At 37.5% G+C, this 20154-nt stretch overlaps 1 protein-coding gene across 3 annotated transcripts in view; it reads right to left on the reverse strand.

The window, feature by feature from the left end:
* Nucleotides 1–20148, reverse strand: part of LOC130599448 (splicing regulatory glutamine/lysine-rich protein 1-like) — a 33823-nt gene extending 13675 nt beyond the window's left edge. The window contains exons 1-9 of one of the 3 annotated variants that reach the window (XM_057409915.1): nucleotides 20035–20057; nucleotides 13796–13919; nucleotides 13388–13503; nucleotides 9924–10088; nucleotides 8757–8935; nucleotides 7272–7402; nucleotides 5652–5766; nucleotides 2575–2688; nucleotides 1148–1672 (exon numbers count right to left, since the gene is read on the reverse strand). In XM_057409915.1, the coding sequence (XP_057265898.1) occupies nucleotides 1148–1672; nucleotides 2575–2688; nucleotides 5652–5766; nucleotides 7272–7402; nucleotides 8757–8935; nucleotides 9924–10088; nucleotides 13388–13450 (1292 nt within the window). In that variant the 5' untranslated portion in view covers nucleotides 13451–13503; nucleotides 13796–13919; nucleotides 20035–20057. Of the gene's footprint in view, nucleotides 1–1147; nucleotides 1673–2574; nucleotides 2689–5651; nucleotides 5767–7271; nucleotides 7403–8756; nucleotides 8936–9923; nucleotides 10089–13387; nucleotides 13504–13795; nucleotides 13920–20034 lie in introns of all 3 variants that reach the window. The other 2 variants (XM_057409917.1, XM_057409916.1) reach the window with 2 other exon arrangements.
* Between the last annotated feature and the right edge of the window lie 6 nt (nucleotides 20149–20154).

Below are 20154 nucleotides of genomic sequence, written 5' to 3' on the forward strand. Positions count from 1 at the left end.
CATGGCCATCATTCTCATGGCCCTCCTCTGGACTTGCTCCAACAGTTCCGTGTCCTTTTTATGCTGGGGACACCAGAACCGTCCATAGTACTCCAAGCGGAGTCTCACCAGAGTAGAGGGGCAGGATTACCTCCCTCAACCTGCTGGTCACACTTCTTTTGATGCAGCCCAGGACACGGTTGGCTTTCTGGGCTGCAAGCACACACTCCAGGGTCATGTTAAGTTCCTCATCAACCAACACCTCCAAGTCCTTCTCCGCAGGGCTTCTCTGGATCACTTCTCTGCCCAACCTGCAGCTGTGCCAGAGATTGCTCTAACGCAGGTGTAAGACCTTGCATTTTGCTTTGTATGCCTGAATTAGTCCAATTACAGAACTTATAATCAATACCACAGCCTCCTTTTGCTGTACTGAATTTACTCAGACTTCCACCCAGTTTACTCTCCCTCAGAAGCAAAAACAACAGCTAGAATTAACCTTGACTGCTTTCCTGCTTACTATCAGTATGGTTAAGGAATGTTTATTTTTACTTGCACCTGGCCACCTTACCAGCTAAGCAAGGTATCCTTATCTTCCAGCTGAGATACATTCACTTGCCAAACGGCTAGCCAGCCAAGTTACATGCTTGCTGCCTGCTGCTCAGCCATCCAGCCAAGAAAATTCGTTGCTCGCCATTCCTTAAGGTGGCCAAGTGGCAAATACTACCAACCCGACTGTTCATAAACTCAACAAATTGCTTTACTAAACAAAACTATACAGTATGTAACCAACCAAGGAGCTATGTAACAGTGAGTCAAACTTTCATCAGGACAAAGATTATGTTTGATGTCCCTCTAGCATAACTTTTGGATGGCTCCAACGCAGAGAAATGGCATAAGAACCATCTACTTACTGTCCTCAAGGACTATACTACAGTTATGTGAAAGGCAAGCACCAGCTGCCAGCAAGAAATTGTTTTCTATCAAGCATCATACAAAGATATTTGTAATAGATTTTACTTTATAGGGAAATCTACAAAACAGAAAGAATACAAATTGAATTAGTAAGTGACATGGTGATATCAATACATAAACATTAGGATGTACATTTTCATGATATGTCACTGTCCTGACAAGTCCAAAAAAGCATGAAAAAAAATTCTAAACAAACCTGCTGGAGCTACGAGATCTTCTTGAAGAGCTGTAGCTTCTTGGGGGTGTTCTGGATCTCTTATCTCTCTTCTTTTTATCATCTCTCTCTTTTTCTCTTTTGTGTTCCTTCTTCTCTTTATCCTCATCTTTTTCTTTTTCTTTATCTCTGTCATTATCTTTGTCCCCTCTTTCCTTGTCTCCCTCCTTGTCCTTAATCTTCTCTCTGTCCTTCTCCCCCTCTTCATCAACATCATCTTTATCCTTGTTCTGGTCTACCTCTTCCCTGTCTTTTTCCTTCTTATCTTTGTTCTTTTCCCTGTCCTTATCCCTGTCCTTGTCTCTGACTCTCTCTCGGTCTTTGTTTTGTTCCTTCTCTCTCTCCCGGTCCTTCTCCTTGTCCTTATCCCTGTTTCTCTCTTTATTTCTCTCTCTTTCCCATTCTTTGTCCTGGTTTCTCTCCTTCTCTTTGTCTCGGTCTCTCTCTTTCGCCTTTTCTTTGGCTTTTTCTTTTCCCTTGACCTTTTCTTTGTCTCTTTGCTTGCCCCTGTGAAAAGTCAAACATAAATCCATTAATTAATCTTTGAACTTTCCAATAAAAATTACAAGTAACTTTTTATCATACATTAATTGTTCAAGAGAAAATATGCGTTTCCGTTGATAAGAAAAAAAAGTAATTAGTCAAAATTTTAGTTTTCCACCCTTGTTCATCACGAGGGAGAGGCTATATAGCTAGTGGGAGGTGTCCCTGTCCATGGCAGGGGGGTTGGAACTAGATGATCTTAAGGTCCTTTCTAACCCTAATCATTCTACAATTCTATTCTATAAATAGCCTTAAACTGCTTGGAAGTTCAACATCAATTAACATAACAGGTATATGCATTTTTGCATACAGCAGTGTATGGCTATTATGAAATAGCCAAAGTCAAAAAAAAAAGTTCATGCACAAAAACTTTAGACATGTTCTCAGAATGCAGGAACAAGTTCAGCCTGAATCCAATCTATATCTGTTGAGAAGGTTGAAGCAGCAAGCATCCACTTTTTTGTGCATTGAGGAGGCTACACAGAACATACATAATCTATTGGTTAAAGTCCAACAATTAAAGTTACTTATTTTTTATCAGCTTGCATGTTGGCATAAAATGTAGGCTAGACTTTAGTATCAAATTTTAAGTACCTTAGTTTTGTGGTTTAACTCCCCCCACCCCGGCACCAGTTACTATGAAGAAAATTAACTATATTCCCAGCCAATGCCAGTACACTTGGCATACAAATTTACTTTCCATTATTTCATCCCACAAACAAAGCTGAGGGACAGGCTAAAGCATTTAGAAATTCTATCCTTTGCCATCACCCAAAATGACTGTTAGATTTATTTTTTATTATTATTCAAAACCATTGTACTGCGTGCTAAGAACAACAGTATAATTTCTTAGGAATGGAACTCACCGAGAATGACTTCTTGATTTCCACCTTTCCCTAGACATAGACCGTTTTTTCCGGGGGCTTCTGGATCTAAGTCTATCCTTGTGTCCTAAGAGTGATCTGTTGCCAGATCTACTTCTATACGAACAACAGCAGAAGAAAAATACTTTAATATTGAAACTTCATGAAAATTAGGTCAACCAAGGGGAAAAAAATACAACCTCCATATAAACCTTGTCTCACTACATAAAATTATATATACATAATATATATATTATATATATAAAATTATATCTACACCTCAGTAATATACTGCCTACCAACATTTCTGTAAATATGGATATTTTAAGCTTCACCAGGTGCACATTCTCTCCACTGAAACAATGCACCATTTAAGTAATACTAAGGCTTCATAATAACTTCCATAAATATTCTGGAAAATACAATTTCATATCATATTAGGATAACCGTCCTTAGCAAATCTAGTGCATAAAAGCTACTAGACAATTTCTAGTAGCTGTAAAAATTAGTCACATTTTTCTTCTTTTCCAGGCCCAGTCACTTATTGCAGTCTTGGTTAATGAAGAAAGATGGCTTTAATTGGCCTCTTTGTTCTCCAGACTTATAATTTAATTCAACTTGAAAAACAAAAAACAAACCAACAACAAAAACAAACACACACCAAAAAAAACCACCAAAACAAACAAACAAAAAACCAAACTATACCAAAAAAAAGGAAAAAAAAAAAGAGCGCCAAACAAAAAAACAAACCAAAATAAGAACCCTAACATCTGTGGTTCAGCATTTAGTCAAGTTACCTTTTCAGTTGAAAGGATATGTTAGCATGGATATGAATTATTGCAGTTCTCAAGAAAAGGAATGACCATTTACTACACAATAAATAAGGAATGCGAATAACGTGCAGATAATCCAATAGAAATCCAATTGAAGTCTTCTGATAGACATATATAGTATAGTCCCAGATTTGATGAAGAAAACAAGACTTAAAAATTACTATACTCTTTCCCAAAATATTCCCTATATTTGGAAGCCCCCTAAGAAAAATAAAAAGCTGAATTTTAACATTAAGTTTCAAAAGAACACATCATTGGATACTTTGCCTGAGAGGTTAAGGTATGATGAAGTTGAACTTACCAAAGACAGAAATTCAAGTTTTTTTTACTCAATAAATCCTGAAGAACAGGGAGATACAAAAAAATACCAGCTCCACTGGTCTTCTGCGGCTCAAGACACAGAGTAAGATATACCAAGAGGCAATAATTTTTTACCTACAGCTTTGCTCCATGTATTAGTGTAGAAATACAAACTAATTACAGGGGAAATTAATTACAATTTAGTCTAAATAAGAACTTGAATAGATTTTATATCATAGAAATGAAAGCAATTTAGGGGTTTTATAAAACACTAAAACAGGAAAGTGGTAAGGACAGTTTATTCTTAAGGATGAAGTTGACTCAACAGAGCAGAATGGCCTTTTTTCAGCTTGTTCTCAAAACTGACAGTAGCAGTGGTATAACCATTAAAAAGAGAAATATAACTATTGACAACTGTTTAAAGCACAGGTTTCTGCAAGTAAAAAAAAAGCAAATTTATCTTCTAAAACTCAAATTGGTTTGTATGAGTACAAAATAACACTGAGATTACTGCAATGCTACATGAAAAACAAAAAAAAACAAACCTGTTTTTCAGTTATGTCCTAAGCTAGAGTAACAGAAGAGAAGCAAGCAATAAGGAAATGAACAAATTATTCTTCTTGCATGACAAAAGTATCCAATGTTGTAAAATCATTACATAACATGTACTGTGTAACACTATTATAAAACTGAAGCCTGCACTTGGATCATATTTGTTTGGCAGTATGGCTGATGCGGTGCGTCCTTATAGAATCATAGCATAGTTAGGCTTGGAAAGGACCTTAAGATCATCAAGTTCCAACCCCCCTGCCATGGGCAGGGACCCCTCCCACTAAACCATGTCACCCAAGGCTCTGTCCAACCCGGCCTTGAACACCGCCAGGGATGGAGCATTCACAACTTCTTTGGGCAACCCGTTCCAGTGCCTCACCACCCTCACAGTAAAGAACCTCCTCCTTATATCCAATCTAAACTTCTCCTGTTTAAGTTTTAACCCGTTACCCCTTGTCCTATCACTACAGTCCCTAATGAAGAGTCCCTATCCAGCATCCTCATAGGCCATCTTTTCTGTATGTAAAAGAAATCTAGCTGCCTTGTTAAAAGACAATGGATGAAAGAATGCAACAGTGCTGTTGCTGCAGCAGATAACACTCACCTTTTTAAAGTGTAAGCTATTAAATACATTGAGGAGGTTTTCTGTTGGATGGGTTGGTTTGGTTGGGTTTGGCTTTTTTTGATACTTAATGCAGCCAAATATCTTCAGATTGATTATGTAAGCTATCAGAAGATATTCATGACATTGAACCATTTCAGGAAGCATTTTTAAGTCTCACATAGGAAGACTGTCTCATTCCTGGAAATGACCTTAATGGGTAAACTTTAAGGGTGATCTAGTAATTTTATTCCCTCCTATATTTCAAAGCCTGTATCTAAACTGAACAAATTAGCAAAGCCAACCAACTCTGAAGAGTTAAAAACTGCCCTTAAAGCCTTTTTCTTCTGTTAAAAAAAAAAAATATAGCTTTACATTTACAGTACAGTAAAAAAAAATACTGCATTTGTTAATTAGACATTTAGAAGACAGCAGGAACTTTCTACTAGCAAAATCAGCCAGACTATCTGTTCAGGGTGTTAACAGTAAGACAAATGTTGCATCCACAAAACACAGATAACTTTCTTTTTAAAATCAGAGGTCACAAAAGTAAATTATGGCACAATAAGTACCGTCTAGCATTTTTTACATGAAAGTAATCCTGAAAACATTTAGCTTTTAGAGGGAAAAAGTATCTGTTCAAAGTTCTTAGTTATTTTGATCTGGTCAGTATAAGTTACTAATCTTCTCTACAGGGATACCCATCTCATAACTCAGTAAGAAGTTTCCGTAACCACCACCACTCAAAAACACCCCAGTATGATCTCTTAGTCTAAAATAAAAACCATACCTACCTGTGTTTTGAGTGTGATCTTTTCCTTCTAGATCGGGATTTTGAGCTAGACCTGGATTCTGAACGAGAATGGGAACGAGATCGACCACCTTTTCTTTCACTGCTCTTTCCAGACTCTGAGAGGAAAAAACCACTTTGCAGTGTAAGCTCAGAACATTTAAACATCCCAGTTAACAATCTGGCACAAGTGGAAAGTACCACACATATAGTGCAAGGGGCCTACGCTTTGCACATCTTCCTTCTTTGCAAATATCCTTCAGAAACATCCAAGAAATTCATTGCATATACTCGTTGAGTGCAGCCATCCTGCAGCAGTACACACAAACCAGATAATTATAAACAGCTAGCTCTGTTAGGAATGAGATTTATGTTGCTGCCAAAATGCACAAGATTACAAGACGTTCTCCTCCACTATATTATTTAGCTACTTTTTTTTTTTTTAAAGTAACCTCAGAAGAATAAATTTAGGGGGCATAATTTTGAAAACAAGAATAAAATGCAAAAAATAATTAGTACTTTTAATACTTTTAGATATTCCAGCCACTGTACAAATATTGATATTCTATTCCTCAAACACTGTTTTGGGGGAAGAAGGGATGGAGAGAAGGGGGTGAAAAGTTTGATCCAAAGGCCAGAAAGTCAGCATGAAAGCTTACCAGCAACCTCACCAGACTTTGGTTCAGACTCTAAAAGATTAATATTCTGCTGCTTAACACTGAGGAAATGTTAGAACTATTTTTTCTCCCAACCCTAAAAACCAACAGAAAATACTCCCCCCTCCCCCCAAAAAAACAAACCAAAAAAAACCCCAGACCAACAAGCGCTCAAGATCCTCCACTATCTAAACTACATAAGAAAACGTCTAGGTTTATTAGTTAGAATGAAAATCTTGCTGAAGGAAAACAGAGGATTTCAACTGCAAGTTTAACAAGTTGAGATTTTTTTTTATGCTGTGGTTTTAAAATCACTTTAAATCAGCATAAATCAGCACTGAAACATCTGTCTAACCACTCAATCCCCCAACACCTTCCTCCTCGACCTGGCAACTTCAACGTTAACAGGGATCAGGGAACCCATCTGGATGAAAAAGAAGTCCATTACAATACGTTAAGTTTTATCCCAGATTCTTTCTCTGATCCCATTTGCTATGAAAATGCACATAGTCTTGAGCCAGCACGAAAAAGAGCATAGCACAGTGACAAAATTAACACGCTGAAGCATAACACTGCCTCTTTCAGCAGCATGCCAGCTCCCTCTGATCAGGAAACTACGGCATTAATGGGTGCTAGAGGAGAACAAAACAAAATATAGAGCAATTTTAGGTTTGTACCTATGTTGACCTTTAAAAGCACCAACATTAAGTATTAATTTAGTATTGACTTTGTACTTTAGAAAACATTCAGTGAGCATGCATCTGAAAATAAGATATGATGAAATAAAAAGCCAGCTTCATTCCATTGCTTTGTTGCATGAAGGCAATTTTGATTATTTTCCTTTGTTTTCACCCAAGCATGTTGTTCACCTTTGAGTACCACATTCCTGTGTTTGAAAGTGCTCTTAAAAGCACATGCCAAGGTACACATAGAACATGTCTGTTAGGTAATGAGCATAATATACCTACCTGGCTCAATAGCAGCAGATATGAAAGACTGGGCTTCCCTTACTCTCTTCATCACTTCTTCCAGTTCCTTGGCAGCAGCTTGTGGTGTCATTTCAGGAGGCTTCACTATTGCATTATTGGAGTGATTTATTCTAAATTAAGAAAAAATAAAACATTTAACTCCCAAACTCTTGAAAAGGGAAAATGAAAAACAAAGTAAGAAAACACCTTAACTTCCACATATGACTAAATACATTAAAGTTCAGCAAAACTAGATTTTTCTTAACACTCGTATGTTCTAAGTATCGGAAATGTCTTTTACCACTTTCAAATCTTACCACTTTTAAATAAATACAGCACAGTATTTCTGTGTTAAAATATTTCTAGTAGAAGTCTAGAAATCTGTTTATTTCAAATCAAATCTCTACATTATGACCTACCAATTACACACAAATCATATCTAAACCCTAATTAGCACCAGGACTTTGCATATTCTCTCACTGTTATGGCTTTCAGTAACTCAAGTTTAGATGTAGAAATATTTTACTTGATGCTATCCATATTCTTCTTGGAGAAAGTTAGGCCCAACCTTGAAATTGGAATTCATAAAAGTGTTCCAGTTTACTAACAATAGATCCTTATATTGAAAGATCAACCAAGCCAAGTGCAAGGTCCTACACACCTGGGTCAGGGCACAGCTACAGGTTGGGCAGAGAAGAGATTCAGGGCAGCCCTGAGGAAAAGGTCTTGGGGGTGTTGGTCGATGAGAAACTTAACATGAGCCGGCAGCATGTGCTTGCAGCCCAGAAAGCCAACTGTACCCTGGGCTGCATCAAAAGTAGCGTGACCAGCAAGTCAAAGGAGGTGATCCTGCCCCTCTACTCTGCTCTTGTGAGACCTCACTTGGAGTACTGCGTGCAGTTCTGGTATCCTCAACATAAAAAGGACATGGAACTGTTGGAACAAGTACAGAGGAGGGCCACGAGGATGATCAGGGGCCTGGAGCACCTCCCGTATGAAGACGGGCTGAGAAAGTTGGGGCTGTTCAGCCTGGAGAAGAGAAGGCTGCGTGGAGACCTCATAGCAGCCTTCCAGTACCTGAAGGGGGCCTATAAGGATGCTGGAGAGGGACTCTTCATTAGGGACTGTAGTGACAGGACAAGAGGCAGCAGGTTCAAACTTAAACAGGGGAAGTTTAGATTAGATATAAGGAAGTTCTTTTTCATGAGGGTGGTGAGGCACTAGAAAGGGTTGCCCAAGGAATGCCCCATCCCTGGCGGTGTTCAAGGCTGGGCTGGACAGAGCCTTGGGCGACATGGTTTAGTGGGAGGTGTCCCTGCCCATGGCAGGGGGGTTGGAACTAGATGATCTTTAGGTCCTTTCCAGCCCTAACTACGATTCTATGAAAGAATATTCACAGTAGTTTCTGCACATCAGAGTCATAAACGTGTAAGGGTTCTAAAGAAATCTCTCATTCAGTATTCATACGGACAATTAATTTCTTACTTCAGCGGCCTGTCTCCAAACATAACTCCATTAAAGGCAAGAGCTCGAGGCACAGAATTTTGGTCTGCAAATTCCACAAAAGCAAATCGTGTTGGTTGTGTCTCATCACCTGCCATTCGCACAAATTTGACTTCTCCAACTTGCTTAAAGAATTCAAGCAGCTGATCTGCTGTTGTAGTCTAGAAAGAGTCAAAATGCTCAGATGAATTAAAACATATAATGAAAACCACTTAACCAACATATCAGGTAATCTAAGGGCTACAGATTTTAGAAAAACATCTCACAGGCAACATGAATTTGATAATGTTCACTTCAGAGAAACAGAAAAAAAAAAAAAACCCAAACTTTTTCTCTTAAAGAATATACTATAATTTAAAATAGTACAACCACAAGCCCTTAAACTTAAAGGTTAAAAAAGCAAATCAAGGTTAAAAAAGCACTTGCACAGGATTTTGTACTTTTCAGGCAGCTCATTTGAAATAACTGATGAGGAATTTCCTGATGCACCTATGTCCAAGATATTGACTGTGAATTTTGATCAATTAAAAATGAAAAAAAAAAAATAAAAATAATCCAAACAACATTGCAAGACTTCACTTTTATCTGTTTTCCTACTGGCTTCCAGTTTGTTTTATTTTATTGCAATCAACAGTACTTTTACACTGTAGTAGCTGATTTTGCAGACAAGGAAAAACCCAAAATCAAATACTGCATCTGTCAAAAGCAATTTGGTTTTCAATTAATTACATCAACTGATAAAAAAACACCCACATTTCTGACAGACCTAACTTTCCTGCCACGGAAAATCAAAGGTTTCTATGCTAATCTTGCAACTTCTACTAGGACTAATCATTTCTTCTTACTGTACTTAAACAACTGCACAGTGCTGTAGGGGACAGCTACCATGACCTCACAACTTCTGAGGCACTGTTCAGCTAACACAACCCAGCTGGACATTTAATCAACCCCCACAATCGTAACTATGTTTCTTGAATTCAGCTACAGTGTGATTTCTCTGGTATCCTGCGAGAATGAATTCCAGAGTCTGGTCTTATCTGGTTGACAAAGGAGCATTCAGAATAAAATGTAAGATTATAATTCAAAAACGACAATTCTGCATCTTCTATTAGCACTGGGAATAAAATAATAACAATTTTAAAAAGCTACCTGTGAATTCAAGTTTCCAACGTAGACTGTTCTTCTAATTTCATCAATTTTGGATGGGTCCACATTCCCCATAATCGGTGGCTGTGGTATTTCTCCCGGTGCTGCAATGTTAGGGTCCAATGCTGCTGCTGGTATAGCCCCAAAATTGCCAAGTGAAACACTGAGCTGAAAAACACAAAAATAGAATATGCTTTGAGAAGCGAAGCACTGGCGGACGATACTTCACTTGTTAACACTTGTCCACCTCCTATGTTTCCGTAGAAATAAACCTAATGAATATAGGCAAGACTTTTAGGTCCCAGCTGAATACTGCATTGGTTTTATGTGGCAATGTTTTGGTAGCAGAGAAGGGGACTACAGGGGTGGCTTCAGTGAGAAGATGCCAGAAGCTTCCCCTACATCGCTCAGAGCCAGTTCCAGCCAGCTCCAAGATGGACCTGCTAATGGCCAAGGCTGAGCCAGGGACAGTGTGTCCTGGGTTCAGCAGTAGCAGTCATTTTTCTCCTTCCTAGTTGCTGGTGCAGTGCTGTGTTTTTGACTTCCAGCCTGGGACAAATGCTGATAACACCGACGGTTTTAGTTGTTGCTAAGTAATGCTTTACTCCGATCCAGGAGTTTTAGTCTCATGCTCTGCCAATAAGGAGGGGCACAAGAAGCCGGGAGGAAGCAGAGACAGCTGACCCAAACTAGACAAAGGGATATTTCATACCACAGCACGTCATGCCCAGCATATAAACTGGGGGGAGATACCCAGAAGGCCCAGATCGCTGCTCAGGTCATGCTGGGTATCAGTCAGTGGGCGGTGAGCAACTGTATTCTCTCCCCTTGTTATTTCCCTTATTATTATTGGTGGTAGCAGTAGTAGTTTTGTGTTATACCTTAGTTACTGGACTGTTCATATCTCAACCCGTGGGACTTTTATTCTTTCGATTCTCCTCCACATCCCTTGGAGAGCAAGGGGGGAGAGTGAGGGAGTGGCTGCATAGTTCTGAGTTACCAGCTGGGCTTAAACCACAACACAGTGGTAGCACCTCTGGGATAACAAATTTAAGGAGAAAAAAATGCTGCACAACTGCAGCTAGAGAGAGGAGCGAGAATATGCGAGAGCAACGACTCTGCAGACACTAAGGTCAGTGAGGAAGGAAAGGACAAGGTGCTCCAGGCACTGGATCAGAAGCTCTCCTGCAGCCCGTGGTGAAGGGGGATGTGCCCTGAAGGAGGCTGTGACCCCACAGAGATCATGCTGGAGCAGGCTCCTGGCAGGACCTGTGTCTCTGGGGGAGAGAGGTACTCATGGTGGAGCAGACTTGCTGGCAGGACCCATAAATAACCTTCTATAGTTAAGATTATCTGTGTGCTATCAGCTACCGTCTTATCAAAATGGTCTGGACAGGGATGCAGTACATAAATCAGAAAAAAAAATACTGGCTTGAATTTCTAATGCTTACAGTCAATTAAGTAAGATACCTTCAAACACTGTTAATAGCCTTTTTTTTTTTTTGCTACAAGTATAAGGAAGTGGATATGGAATTGCTTATCCACAAATGGATAATGTACTGCTGAAGCCTTGCCCAGCAAGGAAGAAGGGAATTTGCAGTGACCAGAGCCAATTTGTTTCATAACAGACATCAGTCTATCAAAGGGACAGATAAAGTACCTTTTGAATAAACATATCACATAAGATTAATTACAGCTGAAACGTGAAAGATATTAAGTGTAAGACCTTTCCCTACAAACACAGTCACTGCCTAGAGAACAAGGACAATGCAACTCATTTTTAGAACTGAGAATTGAAATTTCTCTTGGGGAATGATATTTAAAAAAATAAAAAAATTGCCTACTAAATTGGGCTACTGAGTTCCTGGTTTGAATTTTATTTTCTCCACCAAAAAAAAGCAACTGCCTTTCCAGCAAACAAAGTTTCTAACAGGTGCTACAAATTCTCAACAAGGCACCAGCAATTACGGTTTTTGTTATAGAACAAGTGAAAACTACTGTCTTCACTTGAAATCATTCTTTTATTATTATGCAGAGGGTTGTACAGCTTGACTTCCTCTTTGACAGTCTAAACTTGACAGATAATTTATTAAAGACAGATATAAAGCCAAAGTGAATTTACCTTAAAAGGTTAGTTTAGAAACAAATGTCTCTACTGCTATTACACCATTTCTATTTAGTATCTTCATTGATGATCTGGATGAGAGGATTGAGTGCACCCTCAGCATGTCTCCAGATGGCACCAAGTTGGCTGGGAGTGTTGATCTGCTGGATGGTAGAAAGGCTCTGCAGAGGGATCTGGACAGGCTGGACTGAGGGGCTGTGGCCAAAGGTATGAGATTCAGCAAGGCAATGTGCTGGGTCCTGCATTTGGGCCGCAACACCCCCATGCAATGCTCCAGGCTTGTGGAAGAGCGGCTGAAAAGCGGCTTGGTAGAAAAGGACCTGGGGGTGCCGATTGATGGCCAGCTGAACATGAGCCAGCAGTGTGCCCAGGTAGCCAAGAAGGTCAACAGCATCCTAGCCTGTATCAGCAATAGTGTGGCCAGCAGGAGTAGGGAAGTGATCACCCCCCTGTACTGGGCACTGGTGAGGCCGCACCTCGAATCCTGCATTCAGTTCTGGGCTCCTCACTACAAGAGAGATGTTGAGGTGCTGGAGTGGGTCCAGAAAAGGGCAACAAAGTTGGTGAAGGGTCTGGAACACAAGTCTGATGAGAAGCGGCTGAAGGAACTGGGGGTGTTTAGTCTGGAGAAAAGGAGGCTCAGGGGAGACACCTTCTCACACTCTACAGCTACCTGAAAGGAGGCTGTAGCTAGGTGGGTGTTGGTCTCTTCTCCCAAGTAACAAATGATAGAAGAGGAAATGCCCTCAAACTGTGCCAGGGGAGGTTTAGACTGGACATTAGGAAACATTTCTTCACAGAAAAGGTTTTTAAGCACTGGAACAGGCTGCCCAGGGAAGCTGTTCAGCCACCATCCCTGGAGGTATGTAAAAGCTGTATAGATGTGGCACTTAGGGACAAGGTTTAGTGGTGGACTTGGCAGTGTTAACAGTTGGACTCTATGGTCTTTTCCAACCTAAAAGATTCTATGCCCATGTTTCATTAGCAACAATTATGCAGCAGAACCATGAGTAAGCACTTCTTTTGTTTTCGAAATATGCAAACTATTGCTTTACACATCAATGAGGGCAGTATCTCCTATTTTAAGACAAAAAAAGCCAACATTCTTGTGAGCTAAAAATGATTTTCAAAGTCATGCAATGTCTCTTCTACAATGACAGCTATGAACCATTAAGAGAATCAGCCTAACCCTCTAACTGATGTCTTGGGCCCTACTGTTTCATTATATAAGTTGTAGACTAAAACAGCTGTTGGAGCACAAGCTTCAGAAAGGATGCCGAATTTTGTGCAGGTTTTTTTTAGAGGAAACTCAGAAATCAAACAGGGACTGACTTTTACTTACTGTAGTCAAAGGGGTTGGTGTAGGTATAGGAAGCAACCCTGCACCAGGCATCAGGCTTGTCATAGCAGGAGCAGGGGCCAACAGAGAAAGGGCTTTGGCTTCATCTGGGATTTTACCTGAATAAGCAAATGAAAGCGTTATGCAGAATTGGAACACAACACAGATGTTACTCTTTCTATGATTTTACAATTACCCTTGCATTTAAAAGGCATAATAGATAAGAATGAATCTATCTACCAGACCCTTACAAAGAAACAAATATGAACTTAAGTATTTCCTTTTACCCTGCCTCTACTAGGAAAAACAAAAGTGAGCAAAACTTCAAAGACTAGCAGTCTCATTAACGGCTTATTATTTTAAAAACTGAATAATGTATACAATTATTTAACACTTTGAGCTATGGGTCACCTGTACTGGAAACTTAATGTTCATGAACCAAACGATATCAAGCATGGACGTTTTCCCAGGGCGGTGTTTTCACGGTGATCGAAAGTTGTTTTACACATGACAACCGATCATGTTGGCTGCATCACTAATAGCACACAGAACATCAGATACAGAAAAGAAGAACATTTTTTTTAAATTTAATCCCCAGAGATGGCAAATAATCAAATCAGATTAAAAAACAAACAAACAAACAAAAAACAACAAAAAAAAAAAAAAAAAATAAAACACAACCAAAAAAACCCAAACCAAAAAACTAAGGGGTGGGAAAACAAAGTATCGGCTAACTGAAATTAGTGTGCATTTCCCCCCCCTCTGATGTTACCTACTTTTGATATAAAATTAAATAAAAATAAAAAACAAAATAAAAATAAAATGAAATAAAAAATAAAATAAAACATAAAAATAAAAAAAATTGAAAAGTAAAATAAAAATAAAATAAAAAAACTCCTGTGACTCCACACAAGACATACAAGTGAAGTTGGGAGTACAGGTGGGGATGGCAGAAAAATTCTGATTTGCATTGGTTTATATTGGAGATCACTGTGAAACTTTGATAAATTAGCTTCAAATATACTGAGATTTAAGAAAATCATAACTGAACAGCTAAGCAAGCTATTTTCCTAAAATATTTACTTCCTACCATTTCAACCATATTACGTTCTCCATCATGCTAAAAGTTTAAGTACTACCTAATCTTAACTAAACACAGATTTCTGCTAAATGAACCCACCCTAAAAATCTTCAAAAATAAAAAGATGCAATAGTTAATTACAAATACAATTAAATGTATGAATTACATTTGAAATGCAAAGGGATTTAAACTGGTACAGACATTAAACACTGAACTGAAAAACTACAGAAAGGAAGTTCTAATTATACTAGATACCTATAATCTATTCAAAATTACTGGTGGTAGCTATATATATGGCATCCAACTGAGCCCTTTGGTATTGCCCCATGCACTTTAATAAAGTAAATGCTTTTATTTAAACACCGTTTTAAAAGTCAAGGTATATACAAATACTGTGCCAGTGGCTTTTACTGCTTTGGTTCAAACTGTAAAACCCCCAACTTCAGGATTTAAAATTTAATATATAAATATTGTTGTCAAAAAGCAAAACATGATACATTTTAAAACACTCTGCAATTTTAGCTATAGGTGTCCCAATAAACCCCATGGGAATCAAATGTTGCAAACCTGTTCTACAGATCTGCAGCAAGGACTAGATTGCAGTTGGATATGACCAAAGGACAAAGCAAATCAAAATAAAAATTAATTAATATGTAGCATAGGTGGAATAGAAAACAACAGTACTCTCTTTCTTTCCTCATGCCTTCTATTTAGATTTATTTTATTTAAGTTTTGAGGCACCTTGCTCCTTAACACGTAACAAAACACTTGATTTTGCTATCTAAAGGGGAAAAATAGGAAAATTATTAGCATTTAAGAATTAACTATGCAATGATGTCTTCCAGGGCTTTTATAAAAACATGCATGAATCTGAGTTATCATCACAATATTCAGCACTCTTTACAGGTCTCATTTTGAAGTCAGATGTGCAATGAGAGGTGTACCTGATTTGACTGACTGCTCATGAGAATCAGGTAATTTGCCCCACAATCCTGCCTACTATGCAGCCAACTAACAGGATTCCAAATATACAGTTCCAGCAACTGTGTGTGCAAACTAGTCATACCATTTTGATCAGTTCTTCTGAAAATCAAGTGTTTTCAAATGACTGATGAACCAGACCTTATCCTGAACAGCCAGCATCTTGCCATTAACTGGATACTCATACAGGTTTCTACAGGATCAACAGACATGGCTCAGAGATAATGTCTTTTGAAAGAAACTTAAGCATACACTTACAGCCAATATAGTATACACTTAACCAGATAAAATTCTAAGCCTTAAGTGTATGGGTTATCTTATTGAAATAACTGTATGTATTTTATTATTCATTTGCTCAAATGTTACTTAAGAAATCAACTGAACACTGTCAGTTAACTAATATAGCAGTTAAAAAATGAATAGCGTATCTAAATTATGAAGTTAGCAGCATTATTTCCATAATACTTTGGTCCCTCAACAATGTAATAATTTATTTTAAATACAAAAATTAGTTGGTTAGTTCCATGCCAGAAATTTCTGCTTATTTACTTTATTCAAGAATGAGGGTTTATCTCTACAGAGAGAACCCTGAATATTTGCCTGTATTTTCAGAGATAATGTCTTTTGAAAAGATCCCCCTCTAGCTTTTAATATCAGTTCAAACTTTTTAACAATTCCATAGAAAATAACCGGGGGGGGGGGGGGGGGGGAACACACCACAAAAGCACAAAAGAAAACCTGAAATATCTTGCAAATTTACTTCCCTGTTCTTTATAGACAGTTTTGAAAAAACAATATCTGAAACCAAATAACCTCATGAGTTACAGCCTTTAAGTTTTAGAGTGCTATCTCCATGAATTTATTTATAAAAGGAATACAAGCCCAAAGACACAAAAAAACCTATTGGTAATGACATAACAAATTCAGACTCTTTCGTTTAAGAATAACTGCCTTGGCTTTTAAACTCATGATATTTAAAAGCTGAATGGAAACTATGTAAAAATATTTATTTTCTAATAAGGGAAATAAATATGCCACATCCATACCACATTCTTTGAAATATTTTAGAAGCTTATGAGTATTTAGTAAATTAGAGATTCTAGGATTTATTTATACTTTGCTTTGCAAAGCAATCTGGAAGCAAAGGTAGATTAGCTCTGCACTGCCTAGATATTACGCTTCTTCTGAAATGTACAGTTGTTCTAAATATCAGTTATGATCATTACTTTTTAATCTAAGTGTTTAAGAGTCCTAGTCAACCTAGTCCATACCAGAATCTATTTTGCTAAATGCCAAACAGAAGCATCTTTATTAAGCAGGTATTCCTCTCCCCCCACCATGTGCTCAGAAGAAACTTTCCCTACTCTATGTACTGAAACTACATGGTTAATCCTCCTGTTCCCCCAAAACTGCTTTAGCCGTAAACACGTATGTTTCTTTTAAAAATAACTGCTGTTCACAACTACTCAAAACATGATTAAATATTTTCCTACTTTAGAAAAAAAAAAAAAAAAATTAAAAATCAATGGAACACATAAAAATATTTTCTATATGATCTAATTCCTGATTCTTATTGGATTTAGCAGCAGAGATTAAAGAGATTACAATTCCCGGTAATTACTTCAACTGGCACAGCTAAATCCAACAGAGGGCATAAAGTAAAGCTCTTCCCAGCTGCAGTCCGCAGACTGCTGTATTACCAGAGGGAAACCAATTGGTTCCAATACCACTGTCTGGGAAGAGCAATGCCTGAGGACTAGACACACCACCTAGTTCAGTTCAGCACTTGTTTCAGGGCTTCTGTTTCACAAGAAAGAATATCATTTAGGGACGAGATCCTTCTCAAACACTCCAGCATGAACTGTGGGGCTTCCAAGATTGTGAAATGACACTTTTTTTTTTAAGCTCTTCTTGAAATAATCACCACTGGAGCATGTAAAAACACAAGACACATACATACATGCACAGAGACTTTCTCAATCTTCCTACAAATAACTGTGTTAAAAGACAATGTGCCTCACATAACAAATTCCAACCAAAACCTGAGGCTGCATTTGTACTGATGAGCGTTAAACAGTTTTTTTCCAAAAATTACAAAAACAAGAGGATGAACTCTTACTGCCACTGACCTCATCTGAAGCAAACAAATATTTCATGACATTCAATATTAATGAAATTTCAATTTCAGAAATAATTATTTTAAACTCTTCGTATTAGATACAAATCAAAAGCCTTCTTTTAAACAGACCATGCAACCTAAAATAAAGGTACTCTGCAAAGAATGATTTTGCTTTGTAAAGTTAATTTCTCCAGAAAGTTTCAACTGTCCTTTTCTGAGGTAAGCTCATAAAGCATAACATATAAAAGAATGCATCTTAAAACTCATATATTTTTCACTATTCCAGTCTGACAATGTGCTCATCTATTGAATTTAGATGCTTAAATTCATTCCAAACCAAATTTATCCATAATTCACAGCATAGAACTTAGGTGATCATATTCTAAATTCTGTGTATACCACCCACAAGCAGCTTCAGGTCAACATCAAAATGAAACATAGAAACACTCTGAACCCTTTACAAAATATATTTTTTTCAGAACTGAATTACCAGTTCACAAGTACAAAGGAAAGAGATTTAACAGGAAGAAGAAAAAAAAAAAAAACAACCAAAGGAAAGAAAGCAAAATAAAATTAAAACGGAGACAGGGCGTCCATCTTCAGCAGGCCAGACTTCGATCTCATTTCCCACATGAAGGTTTCACTTGGCAGCAGGTTTAGTGGCATGACAAACAATGCCTAACTCAGGCAAGTGTAACAGGTCTGCCTTGGCCAGTCTAGTCATCTAATAATGCACACATATCACACAGAGAAAACATACAAAACCAAATTAATAGTCAAAATCCATCTACTAGATAATGTGGACATGAAATTTAATATTATTGGTGCAGCATCTTTACTTTTCAACCTTTGTGTCCTCAATGTATAAGATTTAAAGAAAAGCCTACTGATACACACAGAAGTCAGTTGTATTTTGACAACTAGCTGTTGAAATTTTAAATTATATTTTTGTTAAATGCTTATTAAATGTCACAAAACCAACATTGTTTTCATTGTGTAGCAGTTCCCTCCTCATACTCCCTTGATTTAACACTTCTTAAATACACTCCAAATTTCAGATTTTATTCTGTTTTTTAAAACCAAGTTTTCAAAGTTCCATTTTGCCCCCCCTACATTCAATTCAACACATGAAATGTTTTACTTCTGGCACTGTTTGCCATGGATATCATTTAACCTTCCAGTAGAATATAACCATTGCTACTTTTAAAGACTGTGATACACTCCACTGATTCTGTTAACAATGAAACATAGTGAATAAAAAACGGTGCAGTGTGGTCTCAAAATCCATGCTTATAACACATAATAAATTTCTCACAAAGTTAAACCTATAACAATTCACATCTATACAAATTAAAATTAGTGATTCTGGTTAATAGTTACATGGAAATAGCACTCTGAAGTAAAAAAACAAAATATTTTTTTTTTTTTACTTCACAAACCAATCACTTGTTCAGCTAATTATTGCCTAAATCTCTGTGGGGTCCAGAATGATCTGGAACAGTGACAATTTTCCTACAATACATTTTCTCAGAAATGCCTACTAAGTCAGCTACAAACAGGGTTGAAGCAAGATTTCTTAGAACTCTGATTTTTATTCTCCTTCAGCGCATTGACTACCATCAAGAGACATAGGAAAACTGTAGCTTTATCTGTCTGCTGTCATATCATACGTCAGGTGGTGATACCATCACAAGAAAAACATCAGGAAGTGCTATTCATTCATTAGGTGGCAATCTTCCCTTTCTGGCAGTATTATGGTCTTTTTAATGAAATGTAATACTAAGATCCTGAAGAATTTGTAGTCAACTATTTAAGGGCAATTTTTCAATAATAAGGACTCTGGTCTGATACATTTTGCCTACCTGAAGCCTCAAAAAAGGTTCAAGTAGATACAGGAATATCCTCTCTGTGCTTTAAGAACAAGTTCTAAAAATAAAACCAAAAAGCCCACAAAATAAAGCATAAAAGCAACTAAAAATCTAGGCTTCACAAAGACTTGTTTATATGCCCATATTAACAAGGCTACAAATAATAAATTAAAAAAAAACAACAACCAAACAAACACACCAAGGGCAATACATCAAGATCCAAAACTGTTCTCAGTGCCAGGAAATTGCCTAATCTTTTTCAGTTCTTCAGTGATCCATTGACTTTAGTGAGAACTTGTGTGGGAATAAGCTTACCATACTGAAGGGAACTATTTTACCTTCTTTTCCCCCAGAATACGTAATAACTATGGAAAATCTAATTATCCTAATTAAGGTCAACTAATTTTTTCTAATACTGAATATCAATTACATTTATATAAGTGGGTTTCTCCATTCAATTTTCAATTTTGTTTCAAGCAAGACTTTTTTTTTTAAAAAAACAATAAAATAACAGAGCACCACGTCCTTACATAGGAAGCTTAAACAAATGGGGCAGACAGGACGAAGACCAACATTACAGAACAATGTCCAAAATACCAACCTTCTGCACAGGGCACAACTATCAAAGCTCTGTCAATAAAAACTGTGTTAGCTAGATGCTGGGCCACACCAACACTTGATGCTTCACGAAACTTAATATAACATACTTTGGAGGAAAAAG

This window comes from Pezoporus wallicus, unplaced genomic scaffold, assembly GCF_028554395.1.
Source record: "Pezoporus wallicus isolate ANWC-B61680 ecotype Strahan unplaced genomic scaffold, APGP_CSIRO_Pwel_v1 contig_13451, whole genome shotgun sequence".
NCBI lineage: Eukaryota > Metazoa > Chordata > Aves > Psittaciformes > Psittacidae > Pezoporus > Pezoporus wallicus.